At 41.2% G+C, this 17,625-nt stretch overlaps 4 protein-coding genes across 6 annotated transcripts; all 4 read left to right on the top strand.

Annotated features, from left to right (window-relative positions):
• The first annotated feature begins 1 nt into the window (after position 1).
• Positions 2-619, top strand: LOC108105035 (transmembrane protein 203). The gene has a single exon (XM_017211433.2). The coding sequence runs from the start codon at positions 2-4 to the stop codon at positions 446-448; it is 447 nt and encodes a 148-aa protein (XP_017066922.1). The 3' UTR covers positions 449-619.
• A 343-nt stretch (positions 620-962) lies between these two features.
• LOC108105031 (beta-parvin) lies at positions 963-3,296 on the top strand. Its single transcript, XM_017211430.1, has 4 exons — positions 963-1,214; positions 1,542-1,631; positions 1,709-1,980; positions 2,100-3,296. Exons 1-4 carry the CDS (start codon positions 1,094-1,096, stop codon positions 2,718-2,720), a joined length of 1,104 nt encoding a protein of 367 aa, XP_017066919.1. The 5' UTR covers positions 963-1,093; the 3' UTR covers positions 2,721-3,296.
• On the top strand, positions 3,286-4,941 carry LOC108105032 (FAD-linked sulfhydryl oxidase ALR). The gene is made up of 4 exons (XM_017211431.2): positions 3,286-3,385; positions 3,658-4,116; positions 4,197-4,438; positions 4,500-4,941. The coding sequence occupies exons 2-4, from the start codon at positions 3,724-3,726 to the stop codon at positions 4,660-4,662; spliced, it is 798 nt and encodes a 265-aa protein (XP_017066920.1). The 5' UTR covers positions 3,286-3,385; positions 3,658-3,723; the 3' UTR covers positions 4,663-4,941.
• A 794-nt stretch (positions 4,942-5,735) lies between these two features.
• Positions 5,736-14,118, top strand: LOC108105090 (ATP-binding cassette sub-family D member 3). Of its 3 annotated transcripts, none has more exons than XM_017211518.2 (9): positions 5,736-6,060; positions 6,276-6,460; positions 11,243-11,355; positions 11,416-11,606; positions 11,668-11,765; positions 11,824-12,287; positions 12,351-12,780; positions 12,885-13,059; positions 13,121-14,118. In XM_017211518.2, exons 2-9 carry the CDS (start codon positions 6,348-6,350, stop codon positions 13,532-13,534), a joined length of 1,998 nt encoding a protein of 665 aa, XP_017067007.1. In that variant the 5' UTR covers positions 5,736-6,060; positions 6,276-6,347; the 3' UTR covers positions 13,535-14,118. The 3 variants fall into 3 exon arrangements, with proteins under 3 accessions (XP_017067007.1, XP_017067006.1, XP_017067008.1); XM_017211519.2 differs by having other exon boundaries at positions 5,756-5,825; XM_017211517.2 differs by having other exon boundaries at positions 5,736-6,460.
• Positions 14,119-17,625: the final 3,507 nt, after the last annotated feature.

Here is a 17,625-nt window from a genome sequence, read left to right as displayed (position 1 = left end):
TATGTTCAAGCTCTCAGAGCTAGTGCGCTGGCTCGGGCTCACCGAGTTCGAGATCCTGGTCAACCTGTGCGGCTTGCTGGTTTTCACCATCACGCTGGCCGTCAAGCTGCATCTACAGGCCAGAGCCGGTCCCGGTGGCATCCTGCCGGAGCCCATGGGTGACTGGTTTACAGTCTTTAGCCCTTTGTTCTTTATCGACATTTGCAACGCGTACTTCTGCGTCATCGTGGGCATCCGCATGTACCTAGACTCTAACAACAAGCGAAAAGCCATGCATCGCTTCATGTGGAGCACCTACTTCCTGGTGCTGATAGCCATCTTTAAGTACCTGCTCTGCCTTAAGCTTTCCAGCAAGACAGGTCTCGAGTACTCGGAGGTCTTTTCGCCGATCTTTGTCCTGCTGCAGCTAGTGGCGGTGCGCGCTTGTCAGTTGCCCAACTCCATATGAACTATAGACCTAGCATATTCATAGCCCTAGTATGATACTATACATACATATATTATTTCTGATTTGATACGAAGAAAGTGTTGATATCTTTTAATGTTTGGGTGAATCGCAGATTGGAGTTTATTTAAAACAAAAATATTATATCTGATTTCTTTTAAATTTTTAAAATAATATAGTGCCTTTTAATCCAATATATATTTTAAGTGATCTGTCACGAAAGATATTTTTTCAGTGCCATTTAATTAAATATTAATTTGATTAGGCTATTTCTATCGGCTTAATTTGATTTTAAAATATTTGAAAGTTACCGTTTTACTAACATACAATGATTTAAGAAAGGTAAATACATATGTATTTGAATTTTAAGAATGATTGCTTAACAGTATTTTCTGTTTCTTCTTTCTGTGTATTTCCTTCCAACAATATTGCTTTCTTTTTAAATGAAATAAAATATTACCAATTAATAAATAAAAATATTTTTCGGAATTATAGTGTTGGGCAACGCCAGTGGTGGGTCAGCGATCAGGTGGCAGCCCCAAGGGAAACTGATTGCTCAGCTCCGCCCGAAACGAATCGAAACAATAACACAAACTGTTGAGTTAATCCGGTACTTTCGGAATCCACTAACACAGATTCGTTAGCGCCATGTCCACTTTAAACCGCCCCAAGTCCCCACACACGCCCACTGCCATTAAAAAGGGCGAGAAGGAGGACAGTTTCTGGGACAAGTTCAGTACTTTGGGTCGCAAACGCGGCACTCGCGAAGGTAGGTAGATCGCTTGGAGCTTCGTAAATACCTCAATTTGGCAAGGAAGTGAAACGGATCCTACTGGGCTTGGTTCTTGGACCTCCATACCGTCAAATGGCGGCCAAAAGTTACAGGAAAACTCCTCCCGTTTCTCCCAGGAAGCTCTTCTGGGAACAGATGTGCGGATGCTCTGATTAATAAGAACATTGCGTCATTGATGACGCACACAAACAAACAAAGCTGTCACTCGCGAGTGTATGCGTACGATGGCCTTGTGTCGTCATGGTTTTTGTTTATCTTGTAGATGGTATCTTTAAATACGCCCTATACTTGCTTAATTTACAGTGAAAAAGGTTCAGGAAGAGGGAAAATACGCCATTGACTCACCCGGATCGCCCAGCCAGTATGACATCCCGCCCGAAGATTACGCACTGCGTAAGTATATTCCAACTAAAGGATAATCTACATTCAAATTTCGATTTTTAAAATTTCATTCCATCTGATCCTTGCAGGCGAGCACGAACAGCGCGCCGTCATTGATCCGCAATCCATCAACGATCCCGAGGTGATCAAACTGCAACGTATCCTCGTCGATTGGATCAACGACGAGCTGGCCGAACAGCGTATCATTGTTCAGCAGCTGGATGAGGACATGTACGACGGTCAGGTCCTCCACAAACTTTGGGAGAAACTCACCGGCAAGAAGTTAGATGTCCCGGAGGTTACCCAGTCGGAGCAGGGTCAGCACGAGAAGCTGAACATCGTCCTGAAAGCTGTTAACCACGTGAGTATTTGTACTATCCGAGTGGAGCCGAAATTCTGGGAAAGATATACTATCCCATTTTAGATCACATATTATATTAACCGGCCCAGTTTTAATCAAGTTTTATGTTTATCCCTTAGACACTTGGTTTTCACCAGAAGATCCCTAAGTGGTCGGTGGCCAGCGTGCACTCAAAGAATATTGTGGCAATCCTGCATCTGCTGGTGGCTCTAGTGCGCCACTTCCGTGCTCCCGTTCGTCTGCCGGAGAACGTTTTCGTGACCGTTGTAATTGCTGAAAAGAACGCGGGAGTGCTAAATGCGCAAAAGTTCCAAGAGCAAATTACTTCAGAGTATGATGACCTAGGCATGCGCTGCGAAAAGGATGCCTTTGATACGCTGATCGACTGTGCGCCGGACAAGCTGGCCGTGGTCAAGAAGTCCTTGATCACTTTTGTAAACAAACACCTTGCCAAGTTGAACTTTGAGATCAGCGACCTAAACACCGACTTCCGTGACGGTGTTTATCTTTGTCTCCTAATGGGTCTGCTTGGGGGCTTCTTTGTCCCGCTGCATGAGTTCCATTTGACGCCGCAGGACGTCGACCAAATGGTAAGCAACGTGGCCTTTGCCTTTGACCTGATGCAGGACGTTGGCTTGCCAAAGCCAAAGGCGCGACCTGAGGATATTGTCAACATGGACCTCAAGTCCACCCTGCGCGTCCTTTACAGCCTTTTCACCATGTTTAGGGACTACGCCTGAGTGAAAACCACATAAAGCTAGCCGCAATGGTGCAGAAATTGACGCCAATTTTACATTTTATATTAACTTTTTGTAATGTTTACACGCTTAATTTATGTGCGTCCTGAAGTTAGTCGTAAACGGTCCGGCGGTTGAAGCAAATGGACCAAAATTAAACACACTTACTGTCCATACTACACAGAGCATTATGAGCAGAAAAGTAGCATTACCGTTTACAATTAGCTTAAAGGATGTTTATATATATTTATATTTATGTGTCGTACGTCTAACCACTGCGATCTGCTCGGACCCAGATTGTTCGAAGCAGAGCAGAGAAAAGCTAACCCAAACCCAAACCCGGCGGCCAGTTGTTAACTTGTCTTACTCACGTGCCAGACGTAGTAGTTGTTACTAAGTGAATTTACTGTATTAATACACAATAACCGAGATTGTGCCTTCAGATCACACAGACCTTTTGCAAATTATGTCACAGATCCAACCAGTAAATGTAAAAGTTTACGGAAAAGTTTTTAAAAATTTTGTATTGTGTACGTTAAAAATTTGGATTAGAAAAATCAATAAATATTGCCAATAGCACATGTGTTTTTCTACTTAAAGAGTTTCAAGGCGCAAAATTTATCTGGGGCTGCAGCACAAACAACCGCCAGCTTCCATCAAATTCACACGTAAGTAGTTATATAAATTCTCCTTTCTTAGTTATTTGTTTACCACTCTGTATTTTGAATTTCGACGGTTGCGCGCAATTCGCAGAGACTTGTTATCGATCAAAGTTGAGGTCAGCCTGCCAGACTTCTGCTAGCATCGAAACGACTAGATATTGAACAGCTGCCAGATTATTTGCAAACCGGTAGACTTTGAATAAAAACTCAGCTATCCGGACCACAAGTTCTAACCAAAAAAAAATTTTTTTCAAAATTGTCCAATTTCCCCCTTTTAGCAACTGCAAAACTTACAGCCAATCGTGTCCTAAAGTAATATGTCGTTTTGAAACAAGGTGGCAACCATGCGCATGCTTTTTATGATTTTCACAATAGCCGAACGAAGTTTCAAGATTCTAGAGTTGTCCAACGCCACAACGCTCCTGCTACGCCGCCAGTCCCACAACTACGGCTACGACTACAGCAGTCCCACACACATAGAACTCAGTCGTGAGGCAACCCGCCTGGTAATACGCCGCCTCCAACGCACCGTTCTTCGCCTGATCCGCGATCCTGACTTTAATATGTCTGCTGAGGCGAATCCCGATACGGAAAAGGAGCCACAAGAGTCCCCGTTCGCGGCTAATCGCAAGGCCGGTGCCACCGCCGGCAAGCAGGACTCCAATTGTCGCACCTGCAACGACTTTAAGTCCTGGTCCAAACAGCAACGCCTCATCTCCAACGTGCAAAACTCCAAGGTGACGTTTCTCTGCAGTCCACCCCGCCAACGCAGCAAATCCGTTATCTCAAGCCTTCCCTTCTCCCCCTCCCTTCCCAGGTTAAGCACATGGCCGCAGCCGAGAAACTGACAGTAAACGCTGCTGAGAATCCTCTGCCTCGTGAAGACTGCCCGCTGGACAAAGTACGGCTGGGCATCTCCACCTGGGGATTGTTGCACACTATGGCCGCATTCTATTCGGACAACCCCACGGACACCGAGAAGCGAGACATGAAGACCTTCTTTGAAGTCCTGTCGCGACTCTATCCCTGCGAATTCTGCGCCAAGGATTTTCGCACCGAGTAAGTCAATTTTTGGCTTTGCTTTCTGTTTACTATTGATCTGATACCTAAACTCTTATAGCCTAGATGTTAACCCCATCAATGTGAACTCCCAAAAGGAGTTAGCCTTGTGGCTGTGCAAGTTCCATAACCGGGTGAACGATAAGCTCGGCAAGCCGCTCTTCGACTGCAGGAAGGTGAACGAAAGGTGGCGCGACGGCTGGCTGGACGGCTCCTGCGACTAGGTGCCCCAGCCACATTTCATATAAAATTCCCAGGGACGTGTTGCCGATTGCCATGTTGACCATACTTTCCCCCCATATTGGTCGACATGCCCACCACAACCACGGAAAACGGGACACCCATTTGGCGGCAATCCGCCAACCAAACTGTTCCCGTACCTGGTCAGAAGCACCGTCTATCTGTCGGAATCTGTGAAATCGGCGTGACATTAAGTTGTGTTAAAAGTTGTTAAATGCTTTGCTGGCTATGGACCTCTCAGAGAATACACACATTTTTTTGAAGATCCGTATTTAATATTCTCACTGGCCCTGCAGATTTCTTAATCTTTGATATGCTGATGGGCTATCATAAGATAAGATGGGGGCGGAGCGGAATTACCTATTTATGTTGACTCATGGGCGAAGGAAGGCAAACCTTCTGGTACCTTCGATAAACTGGAAATATAAATGAATTTAGACCAATTCATTGTGCCGTATGAACCAGGTTGTTTAGGATAATGATTTTGTGTCGAAATTTAAGCTATGATATTCATTCTTATTATCAAAAAAGTATATTTAAGTTTCGATTTTTAAAGGTGTTTACCTGATACTAACATAAATATGGTTCTGATTTGTTGTTGTTTTTATACATATTTTAAAGAACGTGTACAGCGCCAAACGATTTAGAATTTCTCTTTCTCCTAATTTTTAAAAAGAATGTCTGGTTATGTACGAAATATTCAATTAACGTTTTTTATTATTATTTTTTTTTAATAAAGTGTTTTACTTTAAAAATATGATGAAGTTTTAAGCTTTTATAAGAATATTAACACCCTGAGAATTTCTTCAATTGAAAATGATTTTACCCCACCCAAAAACTATTGCTCGCTTGAAAGCATTAAAAAAACAATGATTTACAATTCCCGCAAGTAACAGAAAAATTTCTGAAAGTTTGATACAACATTTTCGGTTATCGATATTTGTTCGATAAATCTTATTGGAGTAGTTTCCCTTTGGAAATAGCCAGATATGTCTAGAAAATCGATACAATGTCGGCACCGCTACCCACACTATTCCGATTTAGCCAACACTGTCGCAGATCGAACTACAGTTAGTTGCTTGCTGGCTTTTGCGCGTCGCATGTTTCACCTCGACAGATTTCTTGATTTAGCCGAGCTGAGTAGAGTGTAATTACCAAACAAAGAAATGCGCCTGGCTGAAATTGAATAAATAAAAGCGCCCGCCGTGTGTGACAATCACTTTGCCCACCCCCTTTGGCCAGAAAAGGAGCGACACCAGCAGAAGAAGAAGAGCCAGCAGCAATAGTAATAGTCGTAGTAGAGGAAGACGAAGAAGCAGGGCTGCAAATAGAAAGAGCGAGCGAGATAGGACGAAGCAAAAACAGGGCTGTTTGGCAACCAGGTGTTTACATCCTGCTCTCCGTCATCTGTGTGTGTGTGTGTGTGTCGTCATCGAACAGCAGTATAAAATATTGAAAATTCGTGTTATAAACAATTGTGACAGTTTCTCTCGATTATTTATTTTATTTTGTTTTTTTTTTTTATAATTTTTTCGCTGTGCCCCACGTGCGTTCTTTTTGTATTGCCGAATCCCAACCACTTTAATCCAACTTGAAGTGCGAACGCGGAAAGCGGCTAAAACACGCGAATTCCCAATTTCCAAACGAGGAAAATTGCAAAAGCAGAATAATGGCCCCGGCGTTGAGCAAGTTGGCCAATAACCAGAGCGCCATCGTCGGCGTGGCGGGCATGACGGCCGCCCTCTGGATAATTGCCTATGGCAAGATGTCCAACAAGAAGAGGTGAGTTTCTGTTTCCATTTCTGTTTTTAAGGTTACTATAAGATCTGCCTATATAGATATCAATATAGCCAACATTGAGAAAGGTCTCGGTCTTGGCCATTGAAATTTCCATGATATTGAATTTGAGTTATTTGCACACACACGCACACACTCTCTCGCAAATCGCAAAAACTCGCAAAATGTGTGTGTGTGTGTGCGTGTATGTTTGCGGAACATACGATGCCGTAGTGGGTCATCATCTGGTGGATTTCAAACTGGTTTCACAATTGGTTTTCCTTCCACATTGGATGCACTTCCCCTTCATTGTATTCCGGTTTCAATTGATCCATCCATCAGCGCACAGTGGGCCAGATAATCCGGTTTTGGACAAAAGGGTTTCCTACTTACCTTTCTTTCTGATGATTTATGGTTTCTATTTGAAAGATTTTACCCAACTAGTGCTTTATGACAGGTTCTTAAGAATTCCTGGAAGATTTGAAGAAATATGTGAAGAAAATTAAAAATTAAAATGATATAATTAAGTCGTCGTTTTAATAGCTTCCCTTCAAGATTCTGAAATATAAGAAACAATTATCAAATTTTTGGCCACAAAAACTACCTGTTTACTCCACGGCACAATGGTCAACATTCCAAGGATAACCAGCGGAAAGCAAGGCCGCCAATTACCTTGATTAGTGCTCGATTATATATCTTAACAGATATGAGAAAAACATCTTTAAAATATTTTTATAACTTGATTAATGCCGGCTTCTTCCTATCGTTAACAGTTTTTCAAGCTAAGGGAAAGATCAGGAAATACAATCTTATAGATTAATATATTCAATATGAAGAGTAGATCGCCGGAAAGTACCACTTTTGGCATAGACATTACTACATACCGATTAGGGAAACGTTTTTCACACTCGTCATTCAGAATTTCAAGCACCACTCCTAAGAAGCCTGATCTGTTGTAAAACGTTCAAGGCTTTCCCAATAAAGCACTTGCGCGATCGGATTCAAACCAAGGGCCACGTTTTGATGTTTGGATGGACTTGGTCTCCTCGACTAATCTAATCGGTATCACGCAAGTCTGAAATACTTAACAACATAGTATATCCCCACACCTGCACTCGGCACTTGTGCCGATTATGCTTGTTGTTAACGCAACCGATATTTGGCTATATTTGATGACCAGGGCTTGGCCCGGAATGTGAACGTTATCTGTCTATTCCATCTAATTGAATGAAAAGGGGTGAGATGGGGAAATGAGACTTCGACTATTTGCATGACAGAGCCAATTAATTAGAGAGATTGCGGCGGACATGTCGAGTGCATTGCAGCGTATTGCCTGTGGCTTCATGTGCCACTCGATAATTGCTGGCATTATTCCGATTATTGCGATTATTCCGATATCAGGAACCCAACTTGATGGCCAGCTCTTTCCACACCTTCTGCACGCCAGCGTAAAATATATAAGTACAAGCTGCACTTTGGAAAGCAAACGAAATTAAAGATTTTTAATGGGCTGTCGGCGGTTGTTTTCGTTGTTATTGTTATCCATGTGTAGCCACTTGTGGATGGCCGGTAAATTTATGCACCATTCCATTATTCGATTCCCCTACAGTGGATGGGGTGACTCACATCGACACAATGGATGCAGTGATTGGACACTCCAGAGTCCAATTCTTGTTTAAATCAAAATATTTGCGATAACATTTCACCTTTCGACCTTTTGTATATCAAATTTAATATGGGTTAAGCACATACCGGAAAGTAATTGCCATTTTACTTTCAAGCTATTTTATATATACCTAGTCTAGACTTACCTTATCTATTTTATAAGTTTATATAAAATGAATTAAACACAGGAAGGTAGTCCAAAAGTCATAAAGACCCTACTACTTACATTAACAAGATCGTAAATTACAGTTTTTCAGAAATGTTTTATAATATCAAATTGTTTACAAATTGTAAAAGCCTTTACAGAAGTCTAAAGGTTGTGAAACGTATAGCTTTTATAGACCCTTATCAAGGTTAGGACTTACCAAAAAAAAAAAAAATTAATACAATAATTATTGGTAACTGATATGAGTAATGTTGGTACTTGAGATGGGTTCGAATTTGGTCTGGTCATTTTATGGCACCGCTTTCGAAGGGTATCCAAGTCCAGGCCCAACGCCATTACATTTCCATTAAGGGTTATGAACGAAACACCTGTGCAAATCTGGCTGCCCGAAAGTCCAACAGAGTCTTTGACATCCAGCAGCCTGGCCTGCAATCGAACACGTAATAACCGGTGGGCAGTTTGCTTTGGTGTGTTGCAACATACTCGATCGTACTCCAAACCATGGGTGAAATGATGACACCTCGACTATAAAACATAAACATTACAGCCGTACCTTTTAATGACTTGCGACGGGCGCATAACACCAGAAAAAAAAAGAAAAAGAAAGAAGGAAAAAAAGCGTTGGCTTCTGGTTTCGTTTTTCCATTTCTTGGGGCTCTTTTTTTTTGTGGGGGGAATAAGTGTTAATTTGTGTAAACCTTGCTCTGTTTTTTTTTTCACATGTAGACACATTCTCGCCCTGGCTGTGTGTTGTTTTGTTGCGCAATATGTGGGCAGTTCCAGAGTTCCAGACGGCAAAGAAGAGAGATTCATTCATTTCGTGCACCTTGCCCCCGGTAAACGCTTGGCCCCTGATAATCGGAGGGCCCTCCGAGAAGCGGATGAATACTGCTATGCAGTGTAATTTGTATAATTCTCGTTTTAACCCAGCCGGTGCGTGAAATGAGATCGTAATTTCAATGCAGATTCACAGCCGAGCTCTGACATTTGCATCTGACAAGCGGCTGTAACTGCGGCTGCGGATGCGGATGCCACGTTGTCAAGGCCTTCCTCTCTCTCTAAATTGAGTTGGTGTTAGTTAACAGGTGATGAGTGTGTCTACCTACCTACCAACCAACCTATCCACCTGCCTACCTACCTACCTATCTGATTTGGCTAGTGTTTATCAACCATTAGCTAGATAACAGTCGCTATACCCCGATCGACGATCGTTGCAAAAGAGCCATTGGAATTGCGATTGGAATTGGCGGGTCCCTATCTGAGTCAGACACTAACCGATCTTCTCGTGTTTGGGTTCAATGTGCCCCCCTATTAGTAGATCGCCGGCGATTAGAAAAAGAGAGCTTTTGATGAATTGAATAGACAAGGGGAAAGGGAGGCCATCGGAGTGACCTATGGACCCAAACACATGTTCCACGCCGAGGCGGTGAAAACAAGTTTAATATACGAATTAAAAAAAAAAAAGGGAACCACATGAGAGTCGGACGAATAGATGGAAACATATCATATATATATATATATATATATATATAGTATTAGTAAATACAAGAGCACTATGAATAATTCAAAGATCTGCGCAGCGATATCTAAGAAATAACCAAGTCATCACGACTCGCCGCTTTTTTTTTTTTGCTTCCACCCTGCAGATAACCAAGGCGCGAGCTTTGTACTTTGTTTGGGCTAACTTATCACCACCACCGCCCTGCCCACTGCATCCATCACCCACATCATCATCATCATCATCGTCGATTGTCATCGCCTAATAGACTTCGAACCGTGGCAGGCTGTGATGTCCGATACGATCCGATTAAGCGATCCAATGTCGGATAACCGCCAAGTTATGTGTGGCGTTGATCGGGTGAGACCGAAACGTTCGTGTTGAGCTGGTCAGCGTTGTCGGTGCTCATTATTGGGCGCTAGCTTTTTATTCGAAACATGATTCCATATTGCCTACACACTTCAATTACTTTCCTTTTCCTTTCTTTGCATTTCTGTATCCATAAAGTTATGGAATTCAAATGAGAAATTTTGGGGAAAAACGCATTAGTTTGCGATAATGTTAAGTTAGGAAATGGTTTATCTTGAGCAAGTAGATAAGAGTTTTTGTTTTGTAGGCAAAAGTATAATATGCTTAATACTGTTAAAAGTTAGTGTTTAAAACTGCTTAGATGATTTATATATTTACTTATATGGGATAAAGGAGCTACTTTAAAAACAACCATTTTCATAAATTGTTTCCGCTGGTAATTTGATATTATCAATTCAAGTGCCAATTTCTAACAAAGGCCGATTTATGTTCAGCATAGAAAGGTTTATACAAGGAAAGAATATTCACAAAATAATAAGCTAGCATTTCATTAAATTTACAAAATTAAAACATAAATTACTATGAATACATGACATTACGATTACGGTCTACATAGGTGATCCAGCATTTTTTTTTTATTAAATTTAACCTATTGACGTGCTGTGTAAAATGTCATGGTGTATCTCATCGTTTTAATTGTTATATTTAATCACACGCCTTCATTGCATATTCGAGAGTTTATGGAGACATTAAACACGTAGTTCGTTCTTTATTTGCCAAAGCCACGAAGCCGACGTGCTAGCAAGAAGCAAAGGTTGATATTCAAATTTCCCATATTGACAGGGGGAGTTAAACAATTGTAATTTATTTTATAAATAAACAGCAATCAACATTGGCAATTTGTTGAGTATATTACTGTGATAATGATCTCATTGGGTCATATAGTTTTGTTATTAAACAAATAACCCTAAAAGTTTGGTCCTAAAATCTGTTATAAGCTTCTTTCTGTATTTATAATATCATAATTTCAAAACCATTTCTACACAATGGATGCTCAAATGATCATATTTATCATATTAATATCGAAGTTTACCTTTTAAGTTAGTTAAATCAGTTAATCGAAACTAAAAATCGGTTTTCCTTCTTGCAGAAAACCAGGCTATGAGGACAAGATCCAGTACACAATCGCCGAAAAGAAGGAGAAGAAGGCATCAAAGGCACACGTCAATTCAGTATTCTTTAAACAGCTTCGCCAGCTTCTCCGTAAGTCCAAAATTATCCTTATCATTAGAGAATAATCACTAACAATCTCGTATCTTATAGCCATTCTCATTCCTGGTTTCTGGAGTGTTGAGACTGGCCTGCTCTTCTTGGTGGCCGCTGCACTGATTGGCCGCTCTGTGAGCGACATCTGGATGATCCAGAATGCGACTGTCGTGGAGAGCACCATCATTCACATGAACCGCACCAAGTTCAAGACGGCGCTGCTTAAATATTTGACAGCTCTTCCAGCGGTAAGATATGATTACTTTTTGCCGATTAACTGATATTTATCTTATGGTTTTCATGTTGCAGATCTCTGTAGTCACCAATGTCCTCAAGTGGAGTTTGGGCGAGCTGAAGCTGAGGTTCCGTACTAACCTTACACATCACCTTTACAGTCAGTACCTAAAGTAAGTATAATATTATTGATTACGTAGAGGCAATATTAACAATCATTCTTACTTGCAGTGGCTACACGTACTACAAAATGTCCAACCTGGACAATAGGATAGCCAACGCCGACCAGTTGCTGACAACCGACATCGACAAGTTCTGCGAGAGTGCTACTGATCTGTATTCCAACATCAGTAAGCCGGTGCTTGACATCTTCATTTATGTTTACCGCTTGACGGTGAACCTCGGTGGCAAGACGCCATCGATTTTGATGCTTTACTTGCTGTTTGCCGGCGTTTTCTTGACCCGCCTGCGTCGTCCCACTGGCCGTTTGACTGTCGAGGAGCAGAAGCTGGAGGGCGAGTTCCGCTATGTGAACAGTCGACTGATCACTAACTCGGAGGAGGTGGCCTTCTACCAGGGCAATGTCCGCGAGAAGCTTACGCTACTGGCCAGCTACTCCAAGCTGCGTTCGCACTTGCGAAAGTTCCTCGAGTTCCGCGTCAGCATGGGCATCATCGATAACATCATCGGCAAATGTATGTGTTAATAATGCAGTCCTTACCCACCAGAGTAAAAATAACATCAGTTGTCTGCTATAGATTTCGCCTCCATTGTTGGTTTCTACGCTGTATCCATTCCCTTCTTCGCGGAAAATCATCCACTACTGTCCGGGGAACAGAGTGGCCAGCGTCTTCAGGCTTACTACACTTATGGGCGAATGTTGGTCAAGTTGGCGGAGGCCATTGGCCGCCTGGTGCTCGCTGGACGTGAAATGTCCCGCCTTGCTGGCTTCACCGCTCGCATGACGGAGTTGATCAAGGTATTGGGTGACCTCAACAAGGGCACCTATGAACGCACCATGATCAACGGCAATAACATCACGCAAAACGCCGGCGGTTCAGCGTCAAGCAACTTTGGGCCCAACAAGGGTGTCATGTGCTTCGAGGACAACATTATTCGTTTCGAACAGGTACCGCTGGTGACGCCCAACGGCGACGTCCTGTTGCAGGAACTAACCTTTGAAGTGAAGTAAGTGAAAATGTGTCGATTTTCTTCTATTTCCTAAAATTATACACAACATCGTGGCAATAAATCTGTTCACTTTAATTTTAATCATAATTTACTTCTTGCAGGTCTGGCACAAACGTCCTAGTATGCGGACCCAACGGCTGTGGCAAGTCCTCTCTGTTCCGCATCCTCGGTGAACTGTGGCCCACGTGGGGTGGCAAGGTCACAAAGCCATCTCGTGGCAAACTTTTCTACATACCTCAGAGGCCCTACATGACACTGGGAACTTTACGTGACCAGGTAAGAAGAGCTTTATAAATCCCCAATGGTACTTGTTAACTAAAATAATATTTATCAATAGATCATTTATCCACACACACGCGAGGACATGCGTCGCCTTGGCCAGAGCGATGAAGATCTCATGCACTATCTGGATATTGTGCAGTTGACCTATCTGGAGCAGCGCGAGAACGGTCTGGACGCAATTGAAGACTGGATCGATGTGTTGTCCGGCGGCGAAAAGCAGCGTATCGCCATGGCTCGACTATTCTATCACCGTCCACAATTCGCTATTCTGGATGAATGCACCAGCGCCGTCTCCGTGGATGTAGAGGGCAAGATGTATAGCTACTGCCGCGAGGTGGGCATTACGCTCTTCACTGTCTCGCACCGCAAGTCTTTGTGGGCGCACCACGACTACTATCTGCAGTTCGATGGACGGGGCAGCTATGAGTTTGCGACTATCGATCAGGATAAGGACCACTTTGGCTCCTAAATTCCGCAACTCTCATTCCCCCATCCCCAAGCCTGATGACCAGAGCCAAAAGCTGCGCAACATTGCGGCCAGAAAATCTTCCCGATTCATCTTCGGTGCTGGCCACTCCTGCTCCGTCTCATCCCGTTCTGCCTCTTTCTCCTCCATTTGGTGCATTGTATATACCGTGAAATGTATATATTGCAAGTTGGAAAACCTTTCTTGTTTCGTTTGTGATTGTTTCCTTTATACGCTATTCCACATTTTATTCCGTTTTAATGTAATATCCCTTCGCTGGGATTTTAGATGTTTAACTCTCTTTGAGAATCGAGCTGGTGTTAGAAATGTAAGCGTAAAGTAATTGGCGATAGACCACAAAACGACGAAAGGCGTTTAGAAAACCTTTTAGTAAATAACACACTTATACCTGTAGATCGCACAAGTCCCAAATCGCGCATAGACAACTTATAGTAATTTGTAAACTACACTTGGCTTATTCAATTGTTTTGTATTTTTGGTTGAATTGGAATTGGAATGGAACCTTGCACGGCAACAATGAATTGCATTATACAGTGCAAGACGCAATAAATGTATATAAATATAAACATAAATGTTTTTTGATATTGGTTGCTAATATTGCTTAAGGTTAGTAACTTGGTATTAACTATCCTGCTCCATCCCAAAGTGTTTTGATGGCATTGTGATGTATGGTATAGCCTAAGCATCTCCAGGTGCTTGGTTTTTGAACAGTTCAGCGTAGGCCCACGGCATATCATCAAAACGTAGCAATCTATTCCGTTTGTATCTGAAAGCTGAAGCAGAATATAATTTCAAAAATTGGCGGTTAGGTGTCGAGTGACAGATCGATAACAAGCGGTGAAATCGATTGACAGGTAATCGTAGCCCTGGTCGGCTACGGCTAACGGTTTTACAGTGTTGCACAATTTGAACTTTATTTAAATTTAAAATGGTTTGACTGTTTTTATGTATGAATTACTAATTACTTACTTAATTATTTAAATAGTAACTATTGTTTATTGTGAATATAAAGACATTATTTAGAATTTCTAAAGAAATTTGTAGCAAAGAGTTTAATCCCCCAACCACTCTTAGATTTGGAATTATTATATCTTCTTGAATATTTATCGGTTTTTTTTTAAAATTAAGTATGTGCTAAGCAGACTTTACTATACATATATTGAAAAAAAATAGCTAAAATTAAAGTATTGAATTTCACCCCCTTCAAGAATTTCCTTGGACTACTTTCACTTACACATTTTCTTCCAGCAAGTGACTTTGTTCTGGCCTGCCTCATTCTCGAAACGATAAAAAAAGCTTAAGCTTATGCTTTCTGCACAATATGGGCTCAGCCCAGTATCCATGTCCACCCTCCGCCCAATCAACAACAACAATGCCTAGAGCTGAAAGCATGCGTAATTCCAAGGAAGGGGGTGGAGTGTTTGTTGGGCAGCGCACATGTGGCCCCGCAGTGGAGCACCACCCTCAATTCTCCTCCTCCGCGCAAAAAAAAAAAAAAAAAGAGGGATGCTGTCCAGCGAGGAAAATTCGTTTTGATTTTGCATGGACTTTTCAAAATTTATGCGCTATTTGAAATGTAACGCACGTGTGTGTGGGTGTGTGTCTGCATATGTATTGGTGCTCTTGTGCCCATGTGTAACATACATGTGTGTATATTTAAGGGAAATTAAATATCCAAAAGGGGCAGGGGAAATGGAATTTAAGGCTTTTGCTTGACTGAAAGTAGGATAAGGCCGGAATTTAAGAAGATTTCCAAGACTAGTTCTCGTTCAAGTTTCATCACTTTAGTTTTTTTAGTACGTTAAAATAATAATTAAATCAAAAGTTAAAGTTAAACAAGGGTATAGACTTGTCATAGAGTTTGTAAAATATTTGATAAGAATTAACAAATATTCAGATTGCTTAAAAATACACAAAGACCTGTATAGCTAAGAGCCTGAAGTAGTACACTGCAATTAAGATCAGAATCATTTATCTATTCTTTAGGCAATTCCTAAACTTAAAACTCAAAAGAGAAACCTTTATATATATCCTTTAAAATCTATTAAGTAACGACTAAAAATATAAATTTTGAACTATAAGTAAAACCTATGAACTTTCCTTTTTCTACCAATTTATATAAACTACTTCTTTAAATTCTTCTCAGTGCATAAATCCAGCCTCCACACACATAGCAAATTTTGAATTTTGTGTGTGTGTGTGTGTGTATATGCAGGCCTTGTATAGTGGAAAGTTTCAATATTGGCTCACCCAAAAGTTGTGGAGAGTGAGAAGTAGGCTTTTTGGTAGGGTTTATAAGGGGAGTGGGGTTTTTTTTTGGGGTGGTCTTTGCCCAACTGCCCAAAAAACGCCCACAGTGACAGCACATAAGCACACATACTTACGTGCCCATGTGGCTGTCTTTGTATATATATATATATATATATTTACATTATTCATGCACACACACACATTGGCACTTTTGAAAAATGCGTTTTATTCAAAGCGGAAGCATCAGGCTTTGACCAAGGGAGTGGGCTGTAAGATGGGTGGGTGGACGGATGGGATGGCTGGTCGGCTCCTTAGGGTTTTTTTTTGCCTTCAAGGTCTCGTCTTCCGTGCTCCCAGCAGATAGATTCAACGTTGCTCTCGTTTACTCAACTCGAAATTTCTTTTGGATGGCTTTAGGCTTTTGTCTAACTTTTACTTTCTACTTCTAGTTAAAAACAGTTTTATATTACACTATTATTTTAAAAGGAATTAATAATGCTTTTAAGGTTATACTTTATGTATAAATTCCTCTAAGATTTGTCAAGAAATTTTATATACAAAATAGTTTAAACTGAAAATAGTTTCTGCGTCGAATATACCCCATAATATTCTCTATAAAAATGTAAAAATTCTCATCCGTTATTTGCGCAACCATCAGCGGTGTTTGTTTTGGAATGTGAGTGTGCTTGGCATAAGTCTAAGCTGTAAGCTCCTTTTAATCGCAGCTAACAGCGAAAAGCGCTTTAAATGGTTTTAAATTCTGGTCCCCGAAGGCTGGAAGTTAAACTGCAAAAAAGGGGTTGTAAGGGAAAACCTTTACGAAATATCTTTAGAAATAAATATAATATATGTACGAGGTGTGTTCAAAAAGTAAGGTGACTCTTCAAATTTCGCGAATTTCAAATTTTTCGATTATCGATTTTTTTGTTTTGTTATATTGGTACACTCTTCCCTAACATCTGTACCAAGTTTCAATGGAACATCCTCTTTTGTTTGGTTGTGAGAGGCGTAAAGTTACAAGTTGTTTTGCGAGCTCGGCGATTTTTTGCTATCGAAAAATATGGATCAAAGGATTTGGATTTTTTGGCCAAAAACAACACCACAATAATGCCTCAGCCACCATATTCACCGGATTTGGCCCCATGTGACTTTTTCTTGTTCCCAAAACTGAAGATAATCGAAAAATTTGAAAAATTTGAAATTTGAAAAGTCACCTTACTTTTTGAACACACCTCGTATAACTTCTAAAAGGTTTCGATAATCGAAAAATTTGAAATTCGCGAAATTTGAAGAGTCACCTTACTTTTTGAACACACCTCGTATGTAGTTTCCATTCTAAGAAAAGGTAATAAATTCATATATCAGAAGTATTAAAAATTCGCTGCCTTAATCAACAATATTCTTAAACTAAGATATCAATCTTTAAATCTGCATAAAGCATCAAAGCAACCTTTCTATAATCCCAAATTTTCACCTTCTTCTCAATGAAAAGTATATACGAGTATATATACCTAATGATAGGGTTTGGAAATGCTGCCGATCAAGGAACCTGCTCTTCCCCCTCCACAGACTTTTCAACTTTCACTCGTCTGCGCATCTGCGCTGGCTCATCTCCCTGACCCGCCTCAATTTGGTTTGCCTTGTGACTTTCCACTTTCCACTCCCTGATTTTCCCTTTATTAACCAACGAGAACTGCAGCGAATGCAACCAAATCGGATTGTTCAATCAAAAGACTGGCACACACCCGCACACAAACTCAAAAATGATTTGGACAATGGAAAACGGACAGGAACATGATTCGATTTTCGGTCTGTGTTACCGG

The sequence above is a fragment of the Drosophila eugracilis genome, unplaced genomic scaffold (assembly GCF_018153835.1).
Source record: "Drosophila eugracilis isolate 14026-0451.02 unplaced genomic scaffold, ASM1815383v1 contig_2155, whole genome shotgun sequence".
In the NCBI taxonomy this organism is placed as follows: Eukaryota; Metazoa; Arthropoda; class Insecta; order Diptera; family Drosophilidae; genus Drosophila; species Drosophila eugracilis.
This window is presented reverse-complemented; position numbering and strand designations above follow the sequence as displayed.

Bases quoted from the DNA above. Each gene is read 5' to 3' on its own strand.
- LOC108105031 (XM_017211430.1), top strand. From the start codon at position 1,094: ATGTCCACTTTAAACCGCCCCAAGTCCCCACACACGCCCACTGCCATT. The intron at 1,632-1,708 runs GTAAGTATATTC...TGATCCTTGCAG, and splicing joins GCCCGAAGATTACGCACTGC to GCGAGCACGAACAGCGCGCC. The intron at 1,981-2,099 runs GTGAGTATTTGT...TTTATCCCTTAG, and splicing joins TCCTGAAAGCTGTTAACCAC to ACACTTGGTTTTCACCAGAA.
- LOC108105035 (XM_017211433.2), top strand. From the start codon at position 2: ATGTTCAAGCTCTCAGAGCTAGTGCGCTGGCTCGGGCTCACCGAGTTC.
- LOC108105090 (XM_017211518.2), top strand. From the start codon at position 6,348: ATGGCCCCGGCGTTGAGCAAGTTGGCCAATAACCAGAGCGCCATCGTC. The intron at 6,461-11,242 runs GTGAGTTTCTGT...TCCTTCTTGCAG, and splicing joins AAGATGTCCAACAAGAAGAG to AAAACCAGGCTATGAGGACA. The intron at 11,356-11,415 runs GTAAGTCCAAAA...CGTATCTTATAG, and splicing joins ACAGCTTCGCCAGCTTCTCC to CCATTCTCATTCCTGGTTTC.
- LOC108105032 (XM_017211431.2), top strand. From the start codon at position 3,724: ATGCGCATGCTTTTTATGATTTTCACAATAGCCGAACGAAGTTTCAAG. The intron at 4,117-4,196 runs GTGACGTTTCTC...CTCCCTTCCCAG, and splicing joins CCAACGTGCAAAACTCCAAG to GTTAAGCACATGGCCGCAGC. The intron at 4,439-4,499 runs GTAAGTCAATTT...AAACTCTTATAG, and splicing joins GCCAAGGATTTTCGCACCGA to CCTAGATGTTAACCCCATCA.